The 24,207-nt window shown below is 48.0% G+C and overlaps 12 protein-coding genes across 12 annotated transcripts; 6 read left to right on the top strand and 6 right to left on the bottom strand.

Moving 5' to 3' along the window:
- Positions 1 to 157: 157 nt before the first annotated feature.
- Positions 158 to 2,249, top strand: BT62DRAFT_879605 (uncharacterized protein; the record flags this gene model as incomplete). The annotated part of the gene is made up of 3 exons (XM_043182597.1): positions 158 to 397; positions 426 to 645; positions 751 to 2,249. 3 exons carry the CDS (start codon positions 158 to 160, stop codon positions 2,247 to 2,249), a joined length of 1,959 nt encoding a protein of 652 aa, XP_043045969.1.
- Positions 2,250 to 2,340: 91 nt separating this feature from the next.
- Positions 2,341 to 3,563, bottom strand: BT62DRAFT_983528 (P-loop containing nucleoside triphosphate hydrolase protein). The gene is made up of 5 exons (XM_043189794.1): positions 3,444 to 3,563; positions 3,294 to 3,399; positions 3,226 to 3,242; positions 2,899 to 3,177; positions 2,341 to 2,845 (listed from the first exon to the last, which is right to left on the bottom strand). Exons 1-5 carry the CDS (start codon positions 3,538 to 3,540, stop codon positions 2,649 to 2,651), a joined length of 696 nt encoding a protein of 231 aa, XP_043045968.1. The 5' UTR covers positions 3,541 to 3,563; the 3' UTR covers positions 2,341 to 2,648.
- On the bottom strand, positions 3,530 to 4,936 carry BT62DRAFT_983527 (uncharacterized protein). The gene is made up of 5 exons (XM_043189793.1): positions 4,740 to 4,936; positions 4,526 to 4,683; positions 4,377 to 4,472; positions 3,803 to 4,324; positions 3,530 to 3,748 (listed from the first exon to the last, which is right to left on the bottom strand). The coding sequence occupies exons 1-5, from the start codon at positions 4,924 to 4,926 to the stop codon at positions 3,656 to 3,658; spliced, it is 1,056 nt and encodes a 351-aa protein (XP_043045967.1). The 5' UTR covers positions 4,927 to 4,936; the 3' UTR covers positions 3,530 to 3,655.
- A 287-nt stretch (positions 4,937 to 5,223) lies between these two features.
- BT62DRAFT_925024 (glycosyltransferase family 15 protein) lies at positions 5,224 to 7,333 on the top strand. Its single transcript, XM_043184701.1, has 13 exons — positions 5,224 to 5,466; positions 5,517 to 5,830; positions 5,889 to 6,028; positions 6,079 to 6,088; positions 6,139 to 6,169; positions 6,228 to 6,274; positions 6,341 to 6,346; positions 6,400 to 6,473; positions 6,522 to 6,584; positions 6,635 to 6,727; positions 6,778 to 6,878; positions 6,943 to 7,111; positions 7,172 to 7,333. The coding sequence occupies exons 1-13, from the start codon at positions 5,410 to 5,412 to the stop codon at positions 7,219 to 7,221; spliced, it is 1,155 nt and encodes a 384-aa protein (XP_043045966.1). The 5' UTR covers positions 5,224 to 5,409; the 3' UTR covers positions 7,222 to 7,333.
- A 69-nt stretch (positions 7,334 to 7,402) lies between these two features.
- On the top strand, positions 7,403 to 9,530 carry BT62DRAFT_958344 (glycosyltransferase family 15 protein). The gene is made up of 16 exons (XM_043188448.1): positions 7,403 to 7,503; positions 7,556 to 7,745; positions 7,805 to 7,928; positions 7,978 to 8,117; positions 8,169 to 8,178; positions 8,227 to 8,257; positions 8,307 to 8,353; positions 8,402 to 8,407; positions 8,461 to 8,534; positions 8,583 to 8,645; positions 8,693 to 8,785; positions 8,831 to 8,931; positions 8,988 to 9,050; positions 9,096 to 9,114; positions 9,171 to 9,257; positions 9,311 to 9,530. The coding sequence occupies exons 1-16, from the start codon at positions 7,459 to 7,461 to the stop codon at positions 9,358 to 9,360; spliced, it is 1,143 nt and encodes a 380-aa protein (XP_043045965.1). The 5' UTR covers positions 7,403 to 7,458; the 3' UTR covers positions 9,361 to 9,530.
- On the bottom strand, positions 9,319 to 13,364 carry BT62DRAFT_925022 (kinase-like protein). Its single transcript, XM_043184700.1, has 12 exons — positions 13,028 to 13,364; positions 12,220 to 12,978; positions 12,056 to 12,175; positions 10,862 to 12,010; positions 10,775 to 10,811; positions 10,593 to 10,722; positions 10,389 to 10,539; positions 10,260 to 10,326; positions 9,935 to 10,204; positions 9,862 to 9,885; positions 9,647 to 9,804; positions 9,319 to 9,596 (listed from the first exon to the last, which is right to left on the bottom strand). The coding sequence occupies exons 1-12, from the start codon at positions 13,283 to 13,285 to the stop codon at positions 9,567 to 9,569; spliced, it is 3,153 nt and encodes a 1,050-aa protein (XP_043045964.1). The 5' UTR covers positions 13,286 to 13,364; the 3' UTR covers positions 9,319 to 9,566.
- Positions 13,235 to 14,629, top strand: BT62DRAFT_925021 (oligosaccharyl transferase subunit OST3/OST6 family). Its single transcript, XM_043184699.1, has 6 exons — positions 13,235 to 13,579; positions 13,631 to 13,751; positions 13,801 to 13,904; positions 13,952 to 14,277; positions 14,328 to 14,480; positions 14,529 to 14,629. The coding sequence occupies exons 1-6, from the start codon at positions 13,359 to 13,361 to the stop codon at positions 14,552 to 14,554; spliced, it is 951 nt and encodes a 316-aa protein (XP_043045963.1). The 5' UTR covers positions 13,235 to 13,358; the 3' UTR covers positions 14,555 to 14,629.
- A 128-nt stretch (positions 14,630 to 14,757) lies between these two features.
- BT62DRAFT_3546 (uncharacterized protein) lies at positions 14,758 to 15,827 on the top strand. The gene is made up of 3 exons (XM_043180604.1): positions 14,758 to 14,873; positions 14,922 to 15,226; positions 15,277 to 15,827. Exons 1-3 carry the CDS (start codon positions 14,844 to 14,846, stop codon positions 15,758 to 15,760), a joined length of 819 nt encoding a protein of 272 aa, XP_043045962.1. The 5' UTR covers positions 14,758 to 14,843; the 3' UTR covers positions 15,761 to 15,827.
- Positions 15,828 to 16,081: 254 nt separating this feature from the next.
- BT62DRAFT_925020 (uncharacterized protein) lies at positions 16,082 to 18,097 on the top strand. The gene is made up of 4 exons (XM_043184698.1): positions 16,082 to 16,127; positions 16,181 to 16,614; positions 16,665 to 17,415; positions 17,469 to 18,097. The coding sequence occupies exons 2-4, from the start codon at positions 16,481 to 16,483 to the stop codon at positions 17,823 to 17,825; spliced, it is 1,242 nt and encodes a 413-aa protein (XP_043045961.1). The 5' UTR covers positions 16,082 to 16,127; positions 16,181 to 16,480; the 3' UTR covers positions 17,826 to 18,097.
- A 111-nt stretch (positions 18,098 to 18,208) lies between these two features.
- On the bottom strand, positions 18,209 to 18,730 carry BT62DRAFT_998496 (uncharacterized protein; the record flags this gene model as incomplete). Its single annotated transcript, XM_043190729.1, has 4 exons — positions 18,209 to 18,289; positions 18,346 to 18,420; positions 18,476 to 18,517; positions 18,575 to 18,730. 4 exons carry the CDS (start codon positions 18,728 to 18,730, stop codon positions 18,209 to 18,211), a joined length of 354 nt encoding a protein of 117 aa, XP_043045960.1.
- Positions 18,731 to 22,395: 3,665 nt separating this feature from the next.
- BT62DRAFT_879155 (uncharacterized protein) lies at positions 22,396 to 22,825 on the bottom strand (the record flags this gene model as incomplete). The annotated part of the gene is made up of 2 exons (XM_043182582.1): positions 22,396 to 22,615; positions 22,668 to 22,825. Coding segments are annotated over 2 exons (378 nt in total), but the record flags the coding sequence as incomplete, so codon positions are not given.
- Positions 22,826 to 23,168: 343 nt separating this feature from the next.
- On the bottom strand, positions 23,169 to 24,023 carry BT62DRAFT_1070227 (uncharacterized protein). The gene is made up of 3 exons (XM_043178633.1): positions 23,595 to 24,023; positions 23,454 to 23,540; positions 23,169 to 23,395 (listed from the first exon to the last, which is right to left on the bottom strand). The coding sequence occupies exons 1-3, from the start codon at positions 23,711 to 23,713 to the stop codon at positions 23,263 to 23,265; spliced, it is 339 nt and encodes a 112-aa protein (XP_043045958.1). The 5' UTR covers positions 23,714 to 24,023; the 3' UTR covers positions 23,169 to 23,262.
- Between the last annotated feature and the right edge of the window lie 184 nt (positions 24,024 to 24,207).

Below are 24,207 nucleotides of genomic sequence, written 5' to 3'. Positions count from 1 at the left end.
GGCCTCTACGTCCTCTATCGCAGCTACCACTCAGCGAGTCGTCTTGCCGGATATTCCAGAGCTCTACGACCCTGCCTTTCTCGACATCCTTCCACCAAAGCGCGCTTCCGTTACCGAGGCCTTCACTGAGCCTGTCGCGGTATCAACCAATCCCATGATGCAGGCTCTCCATGCTACCGCAAACCAAACACTCACGGAGAACATGGCGCCTACCTTGGAGTCCACCCTCTCGCCTACCCTTGATGCTTTCAGGGCCTTGGACGGATTCCAAAAGGACAATCTTGCGGAAGTGCTGAGCAAGTCTTGGGCAGAGGATGCGCCCCTCACCCTTCGTCTCATCTGGCAGCTGAGGAGCGTTCCCGACGGCAAGGGTGAAAAGGAGGCCTTCTACCGGCAAGTCTTCCATCACTACATTCTTTTCCCAGTGGCTCATCTTTTCTTTCAGTGCCTTTGGGTGGTTGTACGACAATCATCCTCGTACCGCCATTTCCAATCTCCATCTCCTCTATGAGCCCGTCTGCTTCAACGACAAAATCAAAAACGATACTGGTCGTGCCCATGGATATTGGAAAGACTTGCTCAACATCCTCGCACTTGCCACAGTTGATGAACTCGGGTCAGATGAATCCACCTTCCTTCATCGTGGTGGTCGGGCCGCACTTGCCAAGCGACGGGGCAAAGGCTACCGCGCTGGCCGTCGCCCGCCTACTGACAAACGCGCCAAAACTGAACCGCGCCAGAACCCGGAAGAGCACAACAAGGAGAGTCAGCGTCAGGCTCGAGAGGCGCGAGCGGCTCGTGGGTTGGAACGGTATGAGACTCTCGCATCCAAGCTCAAGGAACCTAAATATCGGGCCCTATACATCGCTGTTGCTCGTCTATTTGCCGCTCGTCTCTGCATGGATATTTCTTTGTTGACCCAGTCAGAGTCCATCCCCACGGAGGCCGGTCGTCTCTCCCATCTTCGTCAGCTCTCTCTGGTCGGAAAATGGGCACCGAGTGCAGGCGGTTCCCATGACCGGTTCACTAACATTACTACAGCCATCAGCTACCTCATGTATAATTCGCGCGCGAGCCTCCCCATCATGTTCCCCTCGTCTCTCGAGTCTTCTACCGTCCACCCCTTCGAAAAGGCCTCTATCCTTCGTTCATTCTTCCAGCGTTGGGTTCTCACCCCTCTTCGTACAGCCTCTGAGATACCCGAGACATACATGTCGGCGAATCGGTGGGATGAGATCAAATACACCCGTGTCCCCTCAGTGTGTATGAAGAACAACAGCGAACGGTTCTTCAAGCATGATCCCGAGGGCTTCCAGGATTACATGATTGAGGTTGAGAGCGGAAAGAAAACTATTAGTGGTGCAACCCTCATGCCCAATGAAATCCTGCACCAAATAGTTGCACACTCAGCTGATCGCGGGGCATCAGAAAAGTATCCAAAGCTCGCAGAGTTCAAAAAGACCATTGCCGAGAACAAAGTGCGTGTAGCAGAGGCTCAGTGGAACACTCTTATCTCCAGACTCCGTGAGTCGGGATCCATCGACAACGCTATTGCTTTGTGCGACGTCTCTGGTTCCATGGGAAGTTTCCAACACAGCGATGCCAAAGATCCCATCCTGCCCGCTCTAGCCCTGTCGCTGGTTCTCTCCAAACTTTCCAAAGCGCCTTTCAACGATGGCTTCATCACCTTTTCTCGTCGTCCTGAATTCATCCGTCTGGATCCTACCAAGTCGCTCTACGATACCGTTGCCGGGATGGTCGAGACGAACTGGGAGATGAACACAAACTTCAATGCAGTCTTTATGGATCTTCTCCTTCCTCTTGCTATCAAGCACAACATCAAGCAGGAGGATATGATCAAGCGGTTCTTTGTGTTCTCGGATATGCAGTTTGATGAGGCAGACGGCCAGTCGAGCGATCCTGCGGCTTGGGAGACCAACTACGATATGATCGAGAAGGCGTACAAGGCGGCAGGGTATGAGGTGCCTCAACTTGTCTTTTGGGATCTCTCCCGATACGGTACTACGCAAGTCATGGCGGAGCGCAAGGGAATTGCTTTGATGAATGGATTCTCGCCTGCGTTAATGAAAGTGTTCATGGGAGAGTGTGAGGAGGGGGAACTTGAGGGATGGGAGAAGGTCGCAGAGGGCAATGAGAAGGTAAAGAAGGAAGATGAATTTAATCCCTTGAATGTCATGAAGAAATCGGTGATGAAGAAGAGTTTCGACGGGCTGGTCGTTGTCGATTGAAAGGCTATTTCGCATACTGTATTTTTATTCGCATTAACCCTCCTCAAGCATAGTCACCCTCCTCTGCATGTAATCTATCATTGTAATAGTGGTGTCCTTGTAATGTACAATATATTTTTGAACAGGGTCCAAGGTGCGAGTCGTTAACAAAACAAAGCACTTTCAAACTTTCGATACAGTGAAACTTGACGAATAACTCAAGCAAGCATGGGTAGTGTATTACATGGAACAATTTGTAAGATGCTTCGTTCGAGTGATTATCCCGTAGGACCCGCGTATGGTGGTACTACGATGCACGGCAATCAGGAACATTCATCATTCGCTGCACTGAAAAGCCAAGACCTAGCGAAGCGCGGACGGCAGCCGACACTAAAAGAAATTGGTTGTATCTATTCGGATCTATACTGGCGGCAAGGACTGTTCATGACAATTACCCCCAGAAACCTGAATGAATCGGGTCCCTACTCGACTTGCCTGCTCATCTGAATGAGTGATCCACACGATGGCTTTGAGCGCCGTGTTGTCGGAGCGCAGGTCCTTTAGCAACGACTGCTCCACCAACAGCACCAGCTCTGGGTCCAAAGCAGACGTAGGTTCTAATCATACTTGCATCAGAATGGTGGGAGAAAAGTGTGCACTATACCCTGACCATCTAGCAGAAGCACTTCGGCAGTATTCAATGCCAGAGCAATGGAGAGTGCAATCCTCTGGGATTCTCCCCCTGATAGATTTGTCCATTCACGGTCCCAGAGGTTGCGATCAAGGCTCCATGCGGCGCCTAGGTCGATGATGTGCTGGAAGGTCGACATGGATCTGTCCGACCTAGCAGATAATGAAAGTACCGTGTTCACAAAGTCCCGCGGAGTACCAGGGAGAAGGGGAGACCGCTGGGGGACATAGGCCACTTTTTTACGGTAAGCAGGTATGCCTGAGGAGGGGTGAGCGGCAGGCTAGAGTAGGGAAAGCAGATGCTGGCCATAAGTCATTGGTGTTCTGCAAAAAAGCAAGTCAAGTCAAAGCTAGCCATAAATATCAAGGGCGTACGATCCACGGTATAGAACGAGACCATCGTATACATTTAGGTGCGCTATGCATTTCAGCAATGTGGTCTTTCCGGAACCACTTTTGCCCTGTAGCGCTACCACATCTCCTGCGACACGTCAAGAAACGCTGGAGCACAAACGACACCCATACCTGCAGTTACTACAAGATTAATGTCTGTAAATATTGGTTCGTTGTTGCGAGCCTCATTGGCGGACGAAATGTCTCGCAGTTCTAGCAAGTTTACCATGGCTGTCAGGATCAAAGGGCCGGTAATTCAAATCACCGCAGCCATGAGTAGAGAGCGTGTATAAACGACGAAAATAATAAGTGCACCAATAATATCTAGTCGTAAATACATTAAATCATGGTGGGGTGACGGCCATCTGTGCCTCCAGCTCTTCTTGCGAAAGCGACGTGCTCTCCATGATAACCCCAAAACCGACTTTCGCAGCATTCTGTCGCAATATAGTGAGCTAGGCCATGGACTGCGATCAAAGAGAAATACCAACCTTCCAGTGATCAATCTCTCCTGATAACATAAAGGTGAATGTGGGGGTAAACCGCTGTTCAAGCAGTGCTGATACTTTGCCCCCGGAATCGACCTGAGCCCGGAACGTCGCCAACCGAAGATCGTACTTGACACCCAGGGTTGCAATCGCGTCCCGACGGGCTGGTGCAGCGATCACCTGCAGGTCGGCGGCAACATCGACCTTGTCGCTCAACTTTTGCCAGTACGTCGCCTGCAATATACCAGCCGGTTGGAAGTTTGCGGTCGCTATCCAGTTTTTGTCCGTACCCGTGAGCTTGGCAATGTAGGTCGTAGCGAGTTCTGATATTTCAGGAGCGGGCCGCTGATACAGGCACTCAACACCAAGAGCGAGGTTTTTCGTCACTGATTGCAGATAACTGCCAACGTAGATGCCCGTCAAATCTGTGGGCCAGGGGTTCACGGCTTTCCCGTTCAGACTGTAGTCCTGTCCCTGATAATCGTGCTCCAATTGGAGCAAGTTGTGTCCCGGCTGGGATGACATCTGTATACTGCGTCAGGAAGACGGCTCACATCGAATGCCATGATTAACGCACCTGGGCCTGAAATTTGGAGACATTTCCGGGTGACCAACCCTGGTTCAGCCGGGCATTCACGTTTCCATCGTGGTCCACTCCACCTTGCATGAATACCTGTGGGTAAAGTCTCAGGATGGCGTATCAATGTTCCGTTGCAGAAAGCCCACTTTTTCATTCGCAAACATGGCACCAAAATTATAGGAAGGCGCAGATGTTTGTGAGCCCAATGCAAAGGAGTGAGTGACTTGGAATAGCGGGTTCATGGACATGCTCTTGGTGAGGTCGGCGCGAGCGCCATCGAAGAACAAATTTGTGAGATGGGTCGCTGGGCAGGGAACGGTCAGTCACGTAGAGCTGTGGAAAGCAATAGAGATAGCGCACCCTTGACTTCCTTCTGGAGATTTTCAACGTTGCCTGGGAATGGTAATCCAAGATCAGCCCGCCACTTTGCAAAGCGATTGTAGTAAGAAAATGGAGATTTGGATGGGAAAGCGGCAGTCGACGAGGATGACGGTGAGGCAGAGGAGTCAGCGAGACCATTTTTTATGGGTAGCGATACGGACGCCATTGTTGACCGACGCGCAAGCAATGGGCTCGTCGCTGCCCAAGCTGAGAAAAAAAGTGGATGACAAACAACAGCAAATGGGTTACGTAAAACCCTAACCTAAGCATTCTTTACGCGAATTCTTTATTTTCGAACAAGGCGGTGCAAGGCCGATTGAACTGCGCGTCCGATACCACCTTCCAGCGATGCACCGGGTGCGCAGTTCCGTAGTTCCCACTTGATGTTATGGCTGACGGAATTTTTCATTATCTTCAGAATGATGTTAGTGTATACATCAAGGTGAGAAAGGCACAGGGGGGGACGCCGAGCTGCGGATAGCTCACGGTTGCCAGTGGCGGAGGTTGCGCACTACCCTTTTCAGGCCAATTTCAGGCATTAAATCGTAATGATCTCGGCTCGCGCGGCTCCACTTTATTTTTGACTGCGCGTTCGTTTTAATACAATACGTCCATAGCCCGGACTGCCAGTCAGTCTTTTCCCCCCATCATGTATCTACCAATGATGACGCCGCGGCGGTACATTACCCTCGTCCTTGTCCTCGTCGTATGTTTTCCTACCTCTCTTCATCTCCGTCATACTGAATAGCGTAACAGATTAGCATTCATTACATCTTGTCTATCGCTTTCGAAGATTATAAGCGCATCTCCTCTCTCAGCAACTGGGGTTCACAACTGCATGTGTCCGAAGAAAAGACTCAAGAAATCAGTTCGTATGCTGTGGCATTCCCAGATACGCTATATCACAATGCTTCGGAACGAGCCAATGCCACGTTTGTCCTCCTGGCCCGAAACAGCGACATCAATGGAGTAGTCTCGAGCATGCAGTCCGTTGAAGACCGCTTCAACAGGCATTATAATTATCCTTGGGTGCTACTCAATGACGAGCCTTTTACGGATTCGTTCAAAGAGTGCGGCTTGTTTCACTATCGTCAACGCCGCCGTCATTTCTGACGCTGTATTCATCAGGCGCGTCAGCATCATCAGCAGAGCTCCGATTTCATTTGGACTAATCCCCAAAGAACATTGGGTTCAGCCTGACTGGATCGACGAAGACCGAGCGCGGTTAGGCCGCCAGAAGATGATGGCCCAGCGTATTATTTATGCCGGTGAGCTCACAGTTACTCTAACCTGTTACCTTCATTCATCATCACCGCAGGCAGTGTACCGTATGAACAGTTTCCGTCCTTTGACTTCTCTGACTCACTGCCAATCGCAGCTACCGCAACATGTGCCGTTTCAATTCTGGAGTGAGTGTATCCGATACTCGTACTCTGATCTTGACCTCTGACGTCAACGTCCACTCAGTTCTTCTTTCATCATGAGCTTTTACGGCCATACCGGTACTACTGGAGGTGAGCTATAAATGGAAACCATTGACCATGATCCTTCTTATTGACCATCGCATCCTATCTGTCTAGAGTGGAGTGAGCTTCGCATATATTATCCGCCTTCCATGCTATTCTGACTATCCTTCTAGACCAGATGTCAGGTTCTTTTGTGATATAAAATACGATCCTTTCATTTACATGCGAGAACACGATAAAATATATAGTGAGTTAATGTCTATCATTACCTGTGACAAGCTTATTGTGTAACTAGGCTTCACAATTTCATTAACGGAGTGGGCGCCCACGATACCCACGTTGTGGAGTACGGTAAAAGGTGGCGTGAAAATCCCCGTGAAGCTGACAGTGCAACTCAGCCTGTTACAGAATTCATGGCAACTCATCCCGACTACATTGATCCGCATAACGCCATGGATTATCTATCTAACAACGGCGGGAACACCTATAATCTTTGTCACTGTTAGTTCTCACCATGATCCCGCCCTGGCTGAACTAACACGTAAATACAGTCTGGAGCAATTTCGAAATTGCAGATATGGACTTTTGGAGGTCAGAGGCTTACCAGGCCTTTTTCAATTTCTTAGAATCAAAAGGAGGTTTCTATTATGAGGTATGTTGCATCTGTTACTGTCCTTAGCCATCGCTGCTGAAAATATCTACCTTTGTGTGTTCAGCGCTGGGGAGACGCCCCAGTCCACAGCATTGCGGCTGCCCTCTTCGCTCGAAGAGACCAGATCCACTTCTTCCGAGATATCGGTTATCGCCATGAATCATTCCAGCATTGCCCACAGGGTGATCAGTGGTCAGAAGGCAGGTGTTCATGCGATCCTGCAGACAGTTTTGGTAAGTACAGGCTCCCACATGGATACCTTTCCATGGATACAGACTCACTGTTCCCCGAAGATTATTCCCCGAATTCTTGCGTGAAGAAGTTTGAAGACTTGTTCTCATAGTACCCCCGTGCTGGCATTAACCACTGTATCTAACAATATCACTTTATAATTATGGGTTGTACGATAGTACAAATAGATGGGATTATTGGAGTCATGAGCCGATGGAACCTGTCCGTATTGCCTACGTAACCAACACGAATGACTGTGCACTTGGCCGAACCCTAACCCTATGAAGGCTTTCTGTTTGCGCAATTTGCCGCAGGTTCAATTCTCTCATACTCTTTACCTCTGCCCACCATGATGACGCCCTGGCGTTATGTTGTACTTGTCCTGGGGATTATTGTCAAATACTTTGCTGGTTCCTATGACCGTCCATCACTGACGTTTCTAACAGATTAGTCTGCACTACATAATGAGCTTTGCTCATCCGGGCTACAGTCAAGCGACATCACTTTCCAACATCAAGACGCAATGGAACGGTTCAAAACCACCGTACCAGATTCCTGTCCCCGACGATTACTATGTTCACAACAATGTAACCTCACCGCAAGGACGGAAGGCTTCCGCAGCAATTGTCATGCTCGGCGCGTCCTTGGTTACCGTGCTGCTTGATAGCAGCTCATTTTCATTTTTTTTTTTACAGCACGCAACAGTGATTTGAATGGTATCATCGTCAGCATGAAGCAGATGGAGGACCGTTTCAACAAAAAGTTCCGGTATCCTTATGTGTTCTTGAATGAGCAACCTTTTTCGGAACAATTTAAGCGGTTCGACCCATCGTTGGCTTTTACTCTTTCGAGACTCATCGACTTTCAGCCGGGTTTCAGAGCTTACGGATGTTGATGTTAAGTTTGGATTTATCCCTCATGACCACTGGTACCAGCCCGAGACCATAGACGAGGCTAAGGCATCAGAGGCTCGAGCAGATATGGTGAAGAACAAGGTCATTTATGGAGGTGCGTTCGTATCCCTGCATACACCGTTGATCTGTCTGAATTGTTGTATAGGAAGCGTGCCGTTGGTGGAAATTTTACCGTGCTTCGAACGTACACTTACTTGACACAGCTATCGGAATATGTGCCGGTTCAACTCCGGAGTGAGGATACCAATTTATATGTACGAATTTTTTCTCAACCATTCGCAAGTTCTTTTACAGACACGAGCTTTTGAAGCCGTACAAGTACTATTGGAGGTAAATCCACATACTTCACCTACACTCGCGCGCTGACACCTCAATCAGAGTCGAGTATGGAAACATTATCTTAAGTTTTACGTTGATGTTCTGACAATTGACAAAAGGCCTGACGTCAAGTTCTTCTGTGACCTTGACTACGACCCTTTCCTGATCATGCAAGACCAGCAAAAGGTTTACGGTATGCTTTAGCACTGTCTTCCTTCTTTCAATCTTTACTATGCATTAGGTTTCACTGTATCCTTGTACGAATACGAGAGAACCATTCCGACGCTTTGGGCAGCGGTTCGCGGTGTGTCTCACGATGTATAATTAGTCACAGTTCTGACTTTGCCTTAGAATTCTTGGAAGCAAACCCTGGTATAACACCAAAAGATAACGCCATGGATTTCCTCTCTGACGATGGCGGCTTGACGTACAACCGATGCCACTGTAAGTCGATATATTTGATTATATCCTCACCGCTCAAGTTCGTAGTTTGGAGCAATTTTGAGATCGGTGATCTTGATCTATGGAGAGGTGAAGCCTATTCTAAATTTTTCGACTTCCTGGATTCGAAAGGCGGATTTTACTATGAGGTTTGCCATTCTAGTGTAGTCTTTTGTTACGGATTCATGACAGGGATTCTCTTTAGCGATGGGGTGACGCTCCTGTTCACAGCATAGGAGCAGCGTTGTTTGCAAGGAAGGATCAGATAGTACGTGCTGCCTCTTCTTTATGAACCGGCTGAAGTTCTTTTAAGCATTTCTTCAATGATATTGGTAAGTATTTCCCGTATGCGCAGAACCTTCTGTTGACCGGTCTCCATCCTGTTTAGGCTATCGGCATGAACCTTTCCAACATTGTCCTCAAGGCGAAGCTCACAAGCGGGGAAAGTGCTGGTGTGATAGTAATCAAAACTTCGGTCGGTTTCTATCCCTACTGAAGTTTGTGACCTCCTAACCAGTGTAAATGCAGACTATGAGGGATACTCGTGCCTCAACCGGTACGATAGACTGTTTAACTAGGATTCAAAGGATGTATCTACATGATAGCCAAGGCAATACCTTTGCCAGCATTATTTGCTTGTTTTTTCCTTTCCAGCTACCCTGCCTGGACTTACTTCAAAGAATGCTAACGCAAGTGTAATATACGAAATGCAAGATGATAATGATACGGTGGATATGCAATGTGCGGTAACTCCAAAGACCCAAAGAAAAGAGAACCAACTTTGTCATAGGATAGACTGGGAGTAGTATTGGAACTGGCAGACTCCTAAATATGGGAGACGCGGAAAATCAGCGAAAGCCTCACCGAGTCGTATAATCGCGTCCAGTGTGACCCCAAAGAACTGTCGATAAGACGATCCACATGTTCTCCAATCAGCGAATGTGTCAAGGAGGGCTGAAAGCGTTCACGTAGCTGATTGGCGGTTTGTTCCCCGGAAGCAGCGAAACATGGCAGGGCGGAGTCTACAAGATTTTAGGTCACTTTCTGACACGCTCGTAACCTTGGCAATGCCTACGTACCCTTTTGCATTAGCTCAACGAGGGCTAGAACCAAAGTCAGCGACACGTCGGAGAAAGGTCAATAGCAACGCACTAATGATTCTATCGCAGTGCTTCCTGGCAGCTTCAAACCCATCTTTAAACAACCGCCTGAACTCTAAGAAAGACGGGCCTGTAGCACCACCCAAAACTTCTATATACTCTAGAGGAAATTTAAACGGGGCAGCCTCAAAGCCGATGTTTCCAGGCGTATTGCTCAGTATAAATCCAAAGTCTATATGTATGAGGTGACCGTCCCTGTCTAGAAGGATGTTACCATTGTGCCGATCCTTTATCTGCAGAAGATAGGTGATGACAGAATATCCTAGCTTCGGTCAGCATATACGTCAGTATCGGACAATCCCAGATTTGGCATTCACCTGCAAGAGATTTCGCGAAATTCCTCTGAGCACGAATGAATTTCGCTGATGATGGATCACCATACGTCTTTTTGGTTGCGGGGCGATTTAGATCCCGGGAGATGACAATAACGAATAGACTGGACGTACGCTTTTGAAATGATCAAACAAAGTAACGTGGCCCAATCGACCTTGAGCGAGCCGACGAGCATATTCAGCTTTTTTGATTGAATGAATGGAAGGTGCGTCTGTTATCGTTTCTACCAGTCCAGAAGAGCCTCCAGTTATGAGAATGTGGAAACTGATCAAAATGAAATACTGATTCTAAACTAATGAGGTATTAGACAGACTTACTATCTCGCCCAGCATTGACAATTTTCTTCCTCCCATATTCGTTGAAACTCACGAATGAGATGGGTTGCTAGCTGTTCCTGCCGAAGATCACCGCCTGTCTTGACAATAACCGAGACGCAATCCCAGTTCGCTGAGGGAATGTCAGACATACATATAGCTATTGCAAGTGGTAAAAGTATTACCGAGATGTCCATATGGTGATCCATGCCTTATGCGACTCTATTATCAGATAGATGAGCGATTAACGAGGCACGTAGGTTGAACCAAACCTTTTTGGCTGCCCAGGATTCACCTAAAACTACCGCGGAAGGGTCTGACTTGTTTATCTCTCTTCTGATAATACCCTCGTCTTCAGCAGTTTTCCTTCCACTGATATTGTCTATCCGTATAAGATTATCCATCTCTCGGTTTTCTCTCATCCGCTCCATCCGCTCCGCCTCCAACGCCAGCATCTCTTGCATGATGCGCTCCCGTATCGCCGAAGCTTCAGAGAGTTGCAGCCGCATTCGTGTTGGTTGGAGATGCAGCGATGACTGATCTTGGGGACCCAACCCTGGGGAATGTCTCGTTGCATAGTCTCTTGGCGTTGCTAACCAACTGGAACCGGGAAGCCAACTTATGGGACCCCATTGTGACTGGGACTCCGACGATGCACCGTTCGTAACAGGTTCCCGAACAAGGTTGGCGTTGAGCTGAGCGAGCATGATCGCAGCCGTCCGCATGCGTTCAGAATATTCATCAAGAGATAGGGCGGGACTATTATCGACGTGATCAGGGACGGGTGACAAATGTGCGGAAGAATCAGAGGTAATGGATAGAGCACGGTTCATGGGTGCGGCGTGTTCTGGTGGTGAAGGGGAAGGTGGAACCGATGAGGAGCGTGACCACGCAACCATATCGAGTTCCCTATTCTTTGGAGTCGGAGGTAGCACTATAGAATCAGAAAGATCAATAGGCCGAGAACGAAGAGATTGATCGGATCCATAGAGCTGCTCGACGAGATCCATCTCTTCGTCGGATTCGACGGGTGATGAAGCTGTTAGAGGCGAAGAGACAAAAAAGGGAGAAAAGGCGGACACATGAGCTACAGCAGCCACGACGTCAGTATCGTTGAGAGGGTCAGAGTTGGGACTGTGACGTGAAGAGAGTGGAGGGAATGGGATCAATTCTTTGGAGGTGCCCTTTTTTTCGTGCTCCTTGACAACTATTTTTTTCAAGACGTCTTTGTTGACCCGTTTGTTTGGATCGAAATCGAGGTCATCGTGAAGGATCTCTATCAAGAGTACGTAGGGGGCGCGTTCGGCTGAGTTGAGAACGACACTTTCGCCGGGGGGAATTCGCACGATGCGATGATGGGGTTGCGATCCACCCATGAGACGGGGAGAATCTGACGAAGAGCACCACATAGGCATGCATACCTATTTCCTTGTGAAAAAGAGGTAGATCGTATGAAATGTAAATACCTCAGCTGGAAGTTGGTGATTCAAAGCGGTCAACTCTGCTCTTAGGGCACTTATTCGGGCCGGCCGTGGAATATCGAGAAGCCTATTTGAAATACTTTCAAGAACTAGCAGAAACTGGATCTAAAAGACTGTCAGAGGAGAAACTAATATTGAACAAGATGTACCTCTGATCGACAATAATGGCTTCGAAGGAGATGGGTCTGGGATAATCCATCGTAGGATTGTAACAGACCATCGGCATAACTAATCGACACGGAACGTGGAGGGGGACGTGACGCGGAGACGGAAGGGGATGACTGATAGGGTGAAACGATTTGTTCAGTGTCGAGTTGTCCCAAAGGATCCTCGGACAGGCGTGATTTTCGTATTCCACTAAGGTGTAAAGGTAAAGAAGGAGCTGTCTGTGCAGGACCGACGGCACGATGTCTAAAGGTCTTGTCTTTGTTAGAGATAAGTTCCGAAGACGGTGTATGCTGAGATCCGTCGCTGAGATCGTCAGCGTCATCGTGATCATCACAGCTTGACTCCAAGGAAGCTTTACTCAAATTTGGACTGGCCGCAGGAGCCACCTCGTCCCCGTGTCGGTCGATGCTCCGGTACCTTGTGTCCCCATCGTCCACTCTCCCCTGCTCTATAGCGACTTGGCCCATGATTTCTGTCAGCCTCGGCATAGCTGGTGCGCCTGCGAGTACAACCCCAAGTCCCACAAGGGATGGTCCAACGTGATGCCTAATCTTCTTTCTAGTAAAGCGAGACTGGAAAGAAGAGCAAATGGACGAATAGGGTGCTGGAACCGGAGGCGGAAGATCTCCAAATATAATTTCGTGGCATTGATGGAGGATACGTTGGCATATTAAGAAAGATTTGGAATCGTGTCGCATACCAGAGAGATCACGGAGACTTGCTTGCATGAACCAGAGGGTCTACGAAAATAAATAAAATGCAATCAGATACAAGATATTGTAGACATACTATCATGGCAATATGGGTCGAGCGGTGCGCAATATCGACTACAAAACATTCCAGAGCGTGAGACTTGGATGGCCTGGTCACCAAAAGATGGCAAACAAAGCCCCAGACATCGGCAAGATCCTTGGTGTCGAGCTGGCGCAGTCGCGAGGTGATGTAGTACGTGATTCCTATGTTGTCCGAGTAGAGAGCAAGGTACTGAAGGGCGACATGGACAGAGAAATAATTGACAAAGAGCCGGAGGAGAAGAGCATGGGACATGGAGGGAGAAGATGACAAGGCCGCCGTGTGATCACGACACGTTACTGAACTTTGCCTTCCACGTCCATCATCCATGTATTGGCGTTCACTCTGCGCCTCCACTCTTTTACTCCTCCCCGTCGTGCTTGCCGTCGACGATATACAGGCCCAGCTCGTCGATCTCGCTGCCGCTGGCAACGGCCTCATTCGTCTCAATGCCCAGACGTATGAACTATTGACCACCTCCGACCGCAACTGGTCTGCTGCCATCCAGTTCACAGCACTCGACAAGCGGCGTAGATGTGAACCATGCAGGTCAGTATCTATGTGGATCACCGCTTTATGCACCTTGTAGACTCTGAACAGGGAATTCGACCCATCATGGACTGCAGTTGCCAAAGCTTGGGCAGCCGTCCCTAAGGAACATCGCGACACCCATTTCTTTGGGACCTTGGACTTCGACGATGGTCAAACGGTCTTTTCGCAGGTATGTAGGCCATCCTTTATGTCTTGGCCACGCTCAGTCATTTCCGCAGCTTGGGATGACCTCGGCCCCAGTCGTCTATATGTATCCTCCAACCCAAGGTCTTCGACAGCCTGCCAGTGGGAAATATAATCCTATCAAATATGACTTCTCCAAGTATGTCATTCGCGTTTCCTATGGTACTATTCTTGACTCCCCCACAGTGGTTTCGAGGCAGGACCACTAGCGGAACAGCTTTCCAATCATACCCCCGTCCCCATCCCATACAAGGCACCCATTGACTGGGCTCGTTGGGGCACCTACATTGCTGGTTTCTTGAGTTCACTCTCAATCTTTCGCTATATCGCTCCGGTTCTTAAAAGCCGATGGCTGTGGGCTGTCATCTCGATCCTGAGTTCACTTATTTTCACTTCTGGGTACATGTTTACGCGTATCAGAAACGTGCCATACTCTGGTGCAAACGGTAATTGGATTGCTGGCGGGTATCAGAACCAGTTTGGACAAGAAGTCCAAGTCATTGCTTTAGTTTGTGCGTCAACTCTCTATTTCTGTGTGTAGTTTGCTCATCTTTTGATGTAGATGGTCTCCTCGCATTTTCCTTTCTGATGCTTACCATTATCGTACCTTATCAGACTTCTGCTGCTCGGCAAAGGCTGCAGGTCTATCTCTGGGTTGGAATCATTGTGATTATCTATTCTGTCCTAGTCAGCATTTTCAGAGTCAAGAACAGAGGTAAGTTCTATGCACATTACCTATGATCTCAAGCTTACATCTTTCGAGGCTATCCATTCCGTTTGTTCCTGTAGATACGATCCTTGCCTTGCTAAAAGCAGGCTCAAAATATAGTAGATATGGAAGTAAATGCTATTGATTTGCTATCATCTGTGTAAGGAAAATACGAATTCCCAGATACCACCAATTTTAGTTTCGACTTTTACTAAAACAGGTTGCCGCTTTTCCCAGAACCGCTAGGAACATGCATCCTCACGACTTCTTTTCCTTGAAGAATGTTTTTGACCCTTGTCTCTTTTTTTCTTTTAGCGAGGAGTCACTCTTCCGGGGTTTGTCTCTTACCATCACCTCCGTTCACGAAAAATGTTGTCCATGGACAGAATACGATGCTCAGTAAGTGCTCTTTCCTAATCACAGTTTCCAAGCTCAATATATTTTCAGTACTTCTCTCATGAAGGCAGGGCACTAGGGCCGTGTCCATACGGAACATCTTGCAAGTATGTACACCCAGACCACAACGACTGGAGCATGGCAAAGTCATTCTACGAGCCGGACCCTCAACCATCTCCCCCCAAGCGACCCCGTCTGCCAGCCACAGCGGCGACCTTGAGAGATACCGAGCTTCTCGCAAATCCCCACTACATTGACCTCGACCGTTCTTCACTATGGCCCACGGACCACAAAGCTTTACCATACAGACCTCCTGTCCCTTCGAGCGAGGACGCGTATCTCCAGCATATCTCAACGTAGGGGCGCATCATTTTGCATACCTAGTGGTCGCTGATATTTCTCCTAGTCTCTTCGTGCAGGGTATCCTTCGGCAGCAGGCGATCCATGAGTGCACTGCACGGCGTCGAGAAATACAACAAGTATCTGCGGCGTTTCCAAATCGTAACCAGACCAGTGATATTCAAGTTCTAGAGAGATACAAGGATCTCGATTCTCTTGAGAGAAAGCTTGGGGGTCTGATGACTGAGACGTTAGGCGACCTTGGCGAACTTATGGAACCGGCAACCCTCCAAATAATGGAGGCCTATGTTGACGAATTGTGTAAGTGGGTGAAGGACTCGCGAGGTCAGGTTGAAGATGTGGTCAAATATCTCAAAGGAAACAGCGATAAGATCCGGATACGCGAGCGGAAAGTCAAGGACACCAGCCCCCAAGTGATGAACAATTTGAAGACATTTCTGCAGACCCGAATTGCTAGAGTTGAAGGCCAGATCATTTGTAGGACCGCCGAGATAGTGTGTAGGCTCCTCCTGTTATCTCGAAACTGCTAATTGAATTTAATGTGTAGGCGAAGCATGAACCCGCAAAAGTCGAGAGGCAGAGTCAGTGCGAGGAAGCGTCAGAGTTTGAGATGTACATGACTGCAGCGAAGCAGCTCAAGACGGCTCATCCGTTATTGAATCCTCAGGTGGGAGAAACAGTGGTGAAATCGCGATTGCAACCGATGCTAGAAGAGTTGAAGAAGAATACCACGACATTTGTTGAAGAGAAGTACAAGCTGTTTGCAGCAGGACTAGAAGAGAGTTTCAGCATGAGTTGTATACAGCAGCATTTGTAACCAAAATGGGGTTGTGTTCAAAGTCCGACGTGAACGTGAACTTGCTTTGACCGTCGATGTCGCGGAGGATTCGGTGTCGCGTACGTAACAAAGCTGAAGATTATCACTTTCCATCTTGAAAGAGGATCCACAGTACTACAGAAACGACGGTACCGTCATCGGCAGAGGCTGTCCCAGGCCTAATACCTGCCACTTTGTACATCCATCAGACAAAGAGTGGTCCTCATTGACTCCAGGAGGTAGACCTGCACCTTCAATGAATCCGACTACAAGGGACCCTCGACGACGGCCTAGCCCAGATTCCATTGTTTCTACTCGAAATACTAGACGCTCCCCTTCACCTCGATGGCCAATACCGCCGCCGCCTCTTTCTGTCCAGTCAGCAGCGAGTTCCTCTTTTCCACCTCCAATCTCTGCGACTTCGACCTCTTTCATGTCGCCTCCCCCACCACCACCAGGCCCCAGTGCCATTCCACCACCACCAGGTCCCCCAACGTTAGGTTTGAAGCAGTCAAAATACGAATTGTCTACCGAGGACAGGAAGAAAATCTGGGAACAGAGGCTAAGGTACGCCTGTTTATATCACTATAGACTAACATCCCTAACGGTCTATCAAGTCTTTGGGTTAGCTGGGCAAGGCACCGCACATCTATCATGTCACGCGAGGAAAGGATCAACAAAGTCCAACATATTCTTCACACCGCTCCTCCGTCCTATTCCCCCGCTTCTCGTTTAGAAGAGCTCGAGCGTCTGAAAAAGGAGCAAAACGTGGAAGAAGCAGAGTTCAAAATGATTTTCAACAAAATCATTGAATCCGACAGTTGGCCCATGGTCCCTCGGCCAGAACAAGGAATCGTCGAGAATAGATACGCCGATATGGTGAAGTTGGTTGACACCTTGTCAAAGAGCATCAGTGAATTGAATATCTCCGTGAAAAAAATGCGGGAGGACCAGTCTGCTACCGAAGAGACGCCGACAGTTACCAGCCGGAAACGCGGCCGATTGTCCGACGGGGGACTCGATAATTTTACTTTCAACGTCGCTGAGCTACAGGAGGGAGTTAGCGCAGTAGAGAACCAGTTGCATGACTTGCAAAATTCACTCCTCAATCACGATAATGATATCCAAGCTGAAGTCGTTGGGCTCATGGAAAACCGGTACGACGAGCTCGAAGCAGCCAGGAACGCTGGGACAGATCCGGAGGCACAGTTTCGCCAATTGTCGACCATTAAGCTTAGCACCATGGAGAAACAAATCGAGGAGGTCGCCCTCGAGATGGCAGACGTCATCAACAGGTCGTTTACGGAGGGTGAAGACCACGAGCAAGTGAAGAGAGAAAATGCCGCTTTACTGGGTGAGATTAACATGGTTAGTAGAAATTTTTCTTTTGCTCAGATCTTGTTATGCTCACCTTCCCGCAGCTTCGAGCCCAAGTCCAAACATGGGAGTCCCGGGAAGCAGAAAGTGTTCGGCACATAGCCGTAATCACTGCTGCTCTCGACGACTATAAATCCCACCCTGCCGCGCCGCCTGTGCCCATTGCGCCAGAGCATCTTCGTCCCCACATTGAGTCTGTCGTCCTTCCCGTGATACGAGATACAGTATACACGATGATTGATGAACTGAGGGCGAATCTCCAGCAAACTATGAATCAGAGGGAGATGGAGATCTACGGAGCGCTCTATGATAAGCTCAAGTTGGCCGGCACGGTATCGGAAACAGTTGTGGCACGTATGCAGTCTCCATTGACTGCATCATCTCTGCCTGCATCCAAGTAGCCCGTTGCACCTCTTATTTATATGCATACATATATCTCTTACCGAGCTTGCTTAATCTGGTCCGCAAGAGTGAATTCTTGCTGTATACTCCCATCATTACTCAGACAGTTGTTTTTCCTCGGAGCTGCATCAAGAAGTGCTGTATGTTCATCGTCCACTTCATACTTTTCTTATGGTGCTAGGTTAGGACCAGGATGGATATGTACAGTGACGGGATTATAATACAGTTTTTGGCATTGGCATTTGGGTGGTAAATCGACTAGCAGGTGGTGATAACAATGCGGTATTTTCCAAGAATCAACAAGAAGACGAAACAGATATTCACTTAACGGTGATTGCAATTAGAGCAACGTCGATGGCAACGGTGGGAACTCACAGTATGATTATAGGATAAGCGATGGTTCAAGGCAGTGGACTCTGAGGATAGTAGCGTGTTCCAATACGCGTTCAAGAATTGCAAAGGCCTTAAGAAAGAGGGGTAAAAAAATAGCAACAGAACAGAGAAGACAAATATACGCACGATAAGCAAACCAAGCAACCACTTCCAACCTCCGCCCCCTTCAGGCTTCGTTTCTCCTGCCTTCTTGTCATACACCTAGAAGGTTAAATTATTGGTCAAAAAGCATCCGCGGGAACAGAATCAAACTTACCATAGCTGCTGCAGCTACGATGGTCAGATCGGGGTCCGGGCCCTGGATAAAGAAGGTTACCCTTGTGGTGTATTAACAAAAAAAAAAAAGTAAACTGACAGGGAGGGTGACGTCGACAATGAGCGGGGCCCCGTATCTGGGATATGGGTGGTAACGATTCATGTAAGAGCGCCGGTAGGCTGGAGGCCTAAGCTGAGACGCATGACGGTCAAAGTGCCTAGTGGTATACGGTGGAGGAGGAAGGGTGGTATTCATTGGGGTCGTAGGAAAGTAAAGAAAGCCAAGGTGAGCTTTGTGCTTCGAGCCCTTAAATAAGACAGAGATCGAGTCTGAATTTGTTCTGTCCAAATACCCCCTTTGTGCAGTGAGAACGCAGTGAAGCATACGCAAACAAGATGCAGGGAATCCCGTCATGGAGCACTATTGCACGCATGGGGCGTCGGTGAGTCTGCATGACTTTCAGCATTTTGAACAATGACTTTTAGCTGATGGCAAGCCCCAATATAATGCCGTCTGTCATATATCAGTACCAGGTACTCCTTGAAGAACCAGACTTTTTCAAGTTGGCAGCGAATCCTGGATCTCTGGGCTAGCTCTGGTACACTTCCTCGATTCCTTGGTCTGAGCTTGCGCAATTCCCAACCAGATTCCAGACCTAATGTCATATCTCGTCAACCCTGCGATGCCTTGTACTGAGCCAGACGAAACGACCATCTGTACGGATTATTGAAGATCATGTGACCATATCACAACACGCGCCATCCCTTCAATGATTCAATGCATTTCATCCATACCACTTGCCTGTGAATTTGAGCCTAATGGACACCAACGACCAGTGGTACCCCGAGGAGATATCAGAGCAAGCAAGAAAGCAAGCAAGAGAGGCAATTTCTTCTGAACGCCCAAAATTTGGATATCATCGCTTCACGTCTCGCATAGCCAATCCCGAGAGCGTCAGACTAGTTAGAAAGCAAAGAATCTAAAAGGACAAGATTTTGCCATCAATCAACGGAGAATCTACAAGTCAGAAGAGTGAACTCACTGAGGAACTGTGGACTCCTTGCTCTCAGCTCGAAGACTCTGCCAAATCACTGTTATTCCCATGGAAGATAAAGATGAAAATGTCTGCAAGCTATAGGGGTCTTTCCCGACTACGAGATGATGTTCTTGGGTGAGGTCGCAAGGGCGGTAAGGCCTGTCGGCTTTGCCTATCCCGCTACCAGAAGTCTTCCTGGGTGAGAAGAGCCTTCTCATTCCAATTGGATCGTCAAAATGCCAAAGTTCTACCTGGAAACCCGAGTAAAGACATTTGCTGTTTTTGCGACATGAATGGCGAACTGTGCATCCCAAGATCTGTTGCAAGAGGTGGTTATCCAGCGAAAGATACTGCAATGCGAGACTATAGGAAAAGGTGTGCCAGTGTGCTGAACATGGCTCAACAATAGGCGATGATGAACGTCGAGGAACAAGATGGATGGAGCGAGTGGCTGCCTATCAAGGTCAAATAAATCGAATTTCAACGCAGAGACAGTTGTAAACGGAAATTACTTTTTCACTCGACCTCAAAACCTTTCAATGACTGCCACTGTGGCTCGCTACCTCTTTTCTTCACTACTGCCTTCTCCAAATTTTTACAAAATTTTAATCGATGCAAAAGCGCCCAAAATCCAATGTAATTTTTGGAAAATGCTTGATAAGTCTTCCTTTTTGCAGCTTAGGTCTCTGACGACGTAAAGGGTTCTCGTTGCCAACCCTCTGACCACAGAGCTTGAAGGATAGACGACGCTCTCCGCCGACGTTCTCCCGCCGTAACAGAAATTCAATCGTTCATCTTTCTCCCGTTTCTTCTTCCGTTTCTTATCGACATCAATGTCCTTTCTCTTCCTCCACAAGCTCATTCAACTCAGATTCAATTTAACTGAGTTACCCTCGAAAAGTAAATCCGTTGATGGCGATTACGGCCATCCGTGCTCGTCTTGACCTGCCATTGGGTCGCCAGTGCTCGTAGATTGGCGTAGGAGCTGACTACAAATTCTGGGCATACTGGTTCCCATCGTCCTCGTTGAGTCCAGCGATGTCGACGTCGTTTTCTGGGGTTAGATTCGTGATCAACAACAACTGCTAATGCACGATATCAAATTGCCGTTGTTTTCTTGATGGCTAACTGCTTGGCATTTACACTCTATTGCGTTCGCGCTGTCGGTACTTACGGACGTATACCACTCAAGTACTGCACGCCATTTCTTCGATCGACAAGGTATTGGACCTATCTTCTGGTCTTATTTATAATTGCGTTTCTATCCGTCTATCCGTAACTACCGTCACGACACATTTATATTCCAAACATTCTTTTCAAGTTCCCAAGGCTACCTCTTCAAGGATAAGGCAAATGGAGGATTGGTGAAGGGAATGACAGATTGTTAGCATGGGTGCAGTACGCCCCCGAACGCTGGTGGAGTAGGCTCGCAATTATAAACAATGATTTAATAGCGCTAAATATAAAGGGTCCTTCAGCATGAGACCGCTACCGCCCTTCGTAGCCGTCTCAATTGACCGCACCATGTATTTCCGAAAATCTGACAAAACCTTTCTTTGCGCTCTTGCCACATGTTCTCCTGCACGCGAAAACCCATTAAGATGTGCTCCAAGACCGATCTCACCATAGCCGCTGCCCACATTTGCAATAAGCTCCGCTGCGTACATAGCTTCTCGTATTCAATTTTCTGACTCAACTTTCTTCAGCAAGGTATAGTAAAACAAGTCCTACACATCTCCTCAAAAGCAAGTGCCTCAGGTAATAGGTCTTCTATGCGTGACGATGCGAAGTTCTTGGGAAAAAGCCAACATGCAGTACTTCACCAGGGCATCGACGACATGCCTGACAGATCTTCCATTCATCTCGATCCAGTGATGGACTTCATCAGTATGCGCGCACATTTTGACCAGAACCGACGGTTCATGGAGAGCACTAAGTAGTGCTATGTGCACTGTAATATTATCATTTGCCGCCCTTTCAAGGGAGTTTATTTGCTCCAACTCGAGAAGTTTGTCCTCGGTATTATTTTCCACATCGACACCCATGGATAGGGCAAGCCTCTCTGTTTGACGGCGAAGGTGTGCGCATTTATCAAGTGTTTCTAGCTGGACTGCAACATCAAAAAATGGCCTGCACCATTGTCAGAACCATTCACTTCAGTCAACATGTTTTCTAAAGATGCACTCTACGACATGATGTAGGTCCCCTCGCTCTGGCAAGGAAATAACAACTCGACCATTCGAACTGTCGTCTTCTACAAGGGTATTGGTAGAATCTCTTGACGATAATTCATAGGACAACTAAAGATGAAGACTCCTCAGCAGTGGGAAAGAGAAGGGAAAACAATGGCACATACCGGAGGAGTCATGGTATTCAAGAAAAACGGAAAATATACTACGTGGGCAACAAGCTTGGAGAAGACCACGACGAACTAGACCATCGGTTACGAGAATTAGAGATCCACTGAAACGGCATTTCAGGCAACTATGTGTACATTCGACGATTACTAGGCAGAACATCAACACATGATCTCGCTGAGATGAGCGAATTTACTTTACAACATTCCTTCATTGAAAGAATCATAGTAGCAAGACGAACACGAAAAGGCGCACAGGTGAAGTCCCAAGATCCAAGGCCGGTGCTAAAAATACACCACCTTCTTCTTAGGTGCAACAGGTGTGCGATTTGAAGACACCGCTTGTCGCTGAGCAGCCTTTTCATCTCGCTCCACCTCCAAGTGATTTCTCTTGAAGACGTGAAAGCCATCTTCGTCAGCACCAACGCCCACATATCTGTCTACAACAAAAACAGAAGGATTATGGGTCAGATCTAAAAGGATGAAAGGAAATGTTAGCTAGCATAGACCCAAAGAACCTAAGGCGTATCAACCTTTCTTCCTGAGCGCGCAGTCCTTCGCAAGGTGAGAGGTGTCTCCACAAAGTTTGCAGCACCCTCCATTCGGATACACTCCTTGCTTGTTCTGAGGACAGGACGAGGCTAGGTGTCCTTGGCCACTGCAGACGAAGCAGGAAGCAAAAGGAAGAGGACTCGATGGATCTGAGGGTTTTTTACACCTAGATAAAGTATGCTTGGTCGAGCCACATCTATTATACCATTTCATGAGCACTTTTACATGACCGAATCACGGAAACGGACCTATAACAGATACCGACGACGTTCTTCCCTGTCTTCCCATCCGAGCCTTGGATCTTTGTCTTGGGGCAATTCCTGGCTGCATGGCCTTTTTCACGGCATGCGAAACATGTTGTAAAGGCTTCGCGTTCAGCTATTCGTCGTTGGCGGCGAAGTTCAGATGCGGCAGCTCTACTGACTTTTGCTGGCGAGTTACATGAATTCGAAGCAATGCAGCGTAGGACATACTTTTTCCCTGCTTCAAGTGTGGACTCTTCTTACTACCGAGCGCCGATGCTTTTGAACCATCTTCTAGTTTTGAACGTTTGTTTTTCGTTGGTGGTGTATTTTCGATAGTTGGTTCCTTCTGCTCGTCTATCGTCGCAAGAACTGCAGGATCTGCAGTTTCCGCTGGTGTCGTAGCAAATCCAGCCTCGAGATAGGTTCGTTTCCGTCCAAAGTTCGTAATACGGGTCATTGGAAAGGATAAGCAGATGACGGTCTTGAGTACATGTAATTGAGAGTGCTCATTGTTCCCACGATCCTGCATGATATACGAGACTATTTGTTATATTCCATGTAACCTATGTAGTCGGTGTATCCCTTCTTTTCATTCTCTTCATCTGCGCCATGTCCATAAAGCTCTGTAAAACCAGGCTGACCGTCCGATGGTTTTCCGTACTGCAGCCTCTCTGCAAAGTCGGGATGCGCGACCCAAGGAATACCATTGTGTTTCGTTCCACATTTCACGCCTGGCATATCGGTCAAAATAATGAGTAATGAACTGACTCTAAAGAGAATGCTGCGTACCGAACGAGGTTGATATATGCCAAACCGAACTTGTCAGCTTCAGAGATAAAATAACTGAAGGTTTCCAGTGTTTCTTGAAGAGGCATTCTGTTAAGTTGTCAACGTTTGCAATGTTAACAGTGGAGAATGATATATTGTTACCCCGTATTATTGTATCCTCCGGTAGGGTTGAGTTTGATGCTGACACGGTCCGCGCCCCAAACGTCTATCAATGACAATGCCTTGCACACCTCCAAGCCAAACCTCCAAGGAACTAACATACGCCCACACTGAACACAAGAATGGACCAAAAATCTGGTGGATTAATTACCCATTTGCGCCGTGTATCTCTATCAATGCTTCCATTGAGAGATAAGAACACGGAGGTCATCGATAACGGTGGGGGTGACATAACTTGGCTGGCCGGCAAGATGACGAAACAACAAAGAATGTTTCGAGCCTAGCCGTACACATGATCTTGTTTGATGGACTCGTTGTGCCAAAGAAGACGTCGGAGACAACCAGCTGCCTTAATCTAAGCTGGTTATGTCAAGCCCATCTTAAATATGACCATGCAGGGCAGAATCCTGGTCGTTCACGGGCTAAAAGAGCACTACAGGAAGTTCATCATCCGATATACCGAGGCCGACCCTGACCATGCCATAGTCATCACAAGCATGAGTTCATTATGTTGCTTACAAGAGCGCATGAAGTAACTTTTAACTTTTCTCTACTGAATACAACGTGCAACATGTCTCCTTCGGAGTCACCTGAG

The sequence above is a fragment of the Guyanagaster necrorhizus genome (assembly GCF_019112545.1).
Source record: "Guyanagaster necrorhizus MCA 3950 unplaced genomic scaffold BT62scaffold_1, whole genome shotgun sequence".
Lineage (NCBI taxonomy): Eukaryota > Fungi > Basidiomycota > Agaricomycetes > Agaricales > Physalacriaceae > Guyanagaster > Guyanagaster necrorhizus.
Note: the sequence above shows the minus strand (reverse complement) of the source record. Positions and strands in the feature narration are given on the sequence as shown.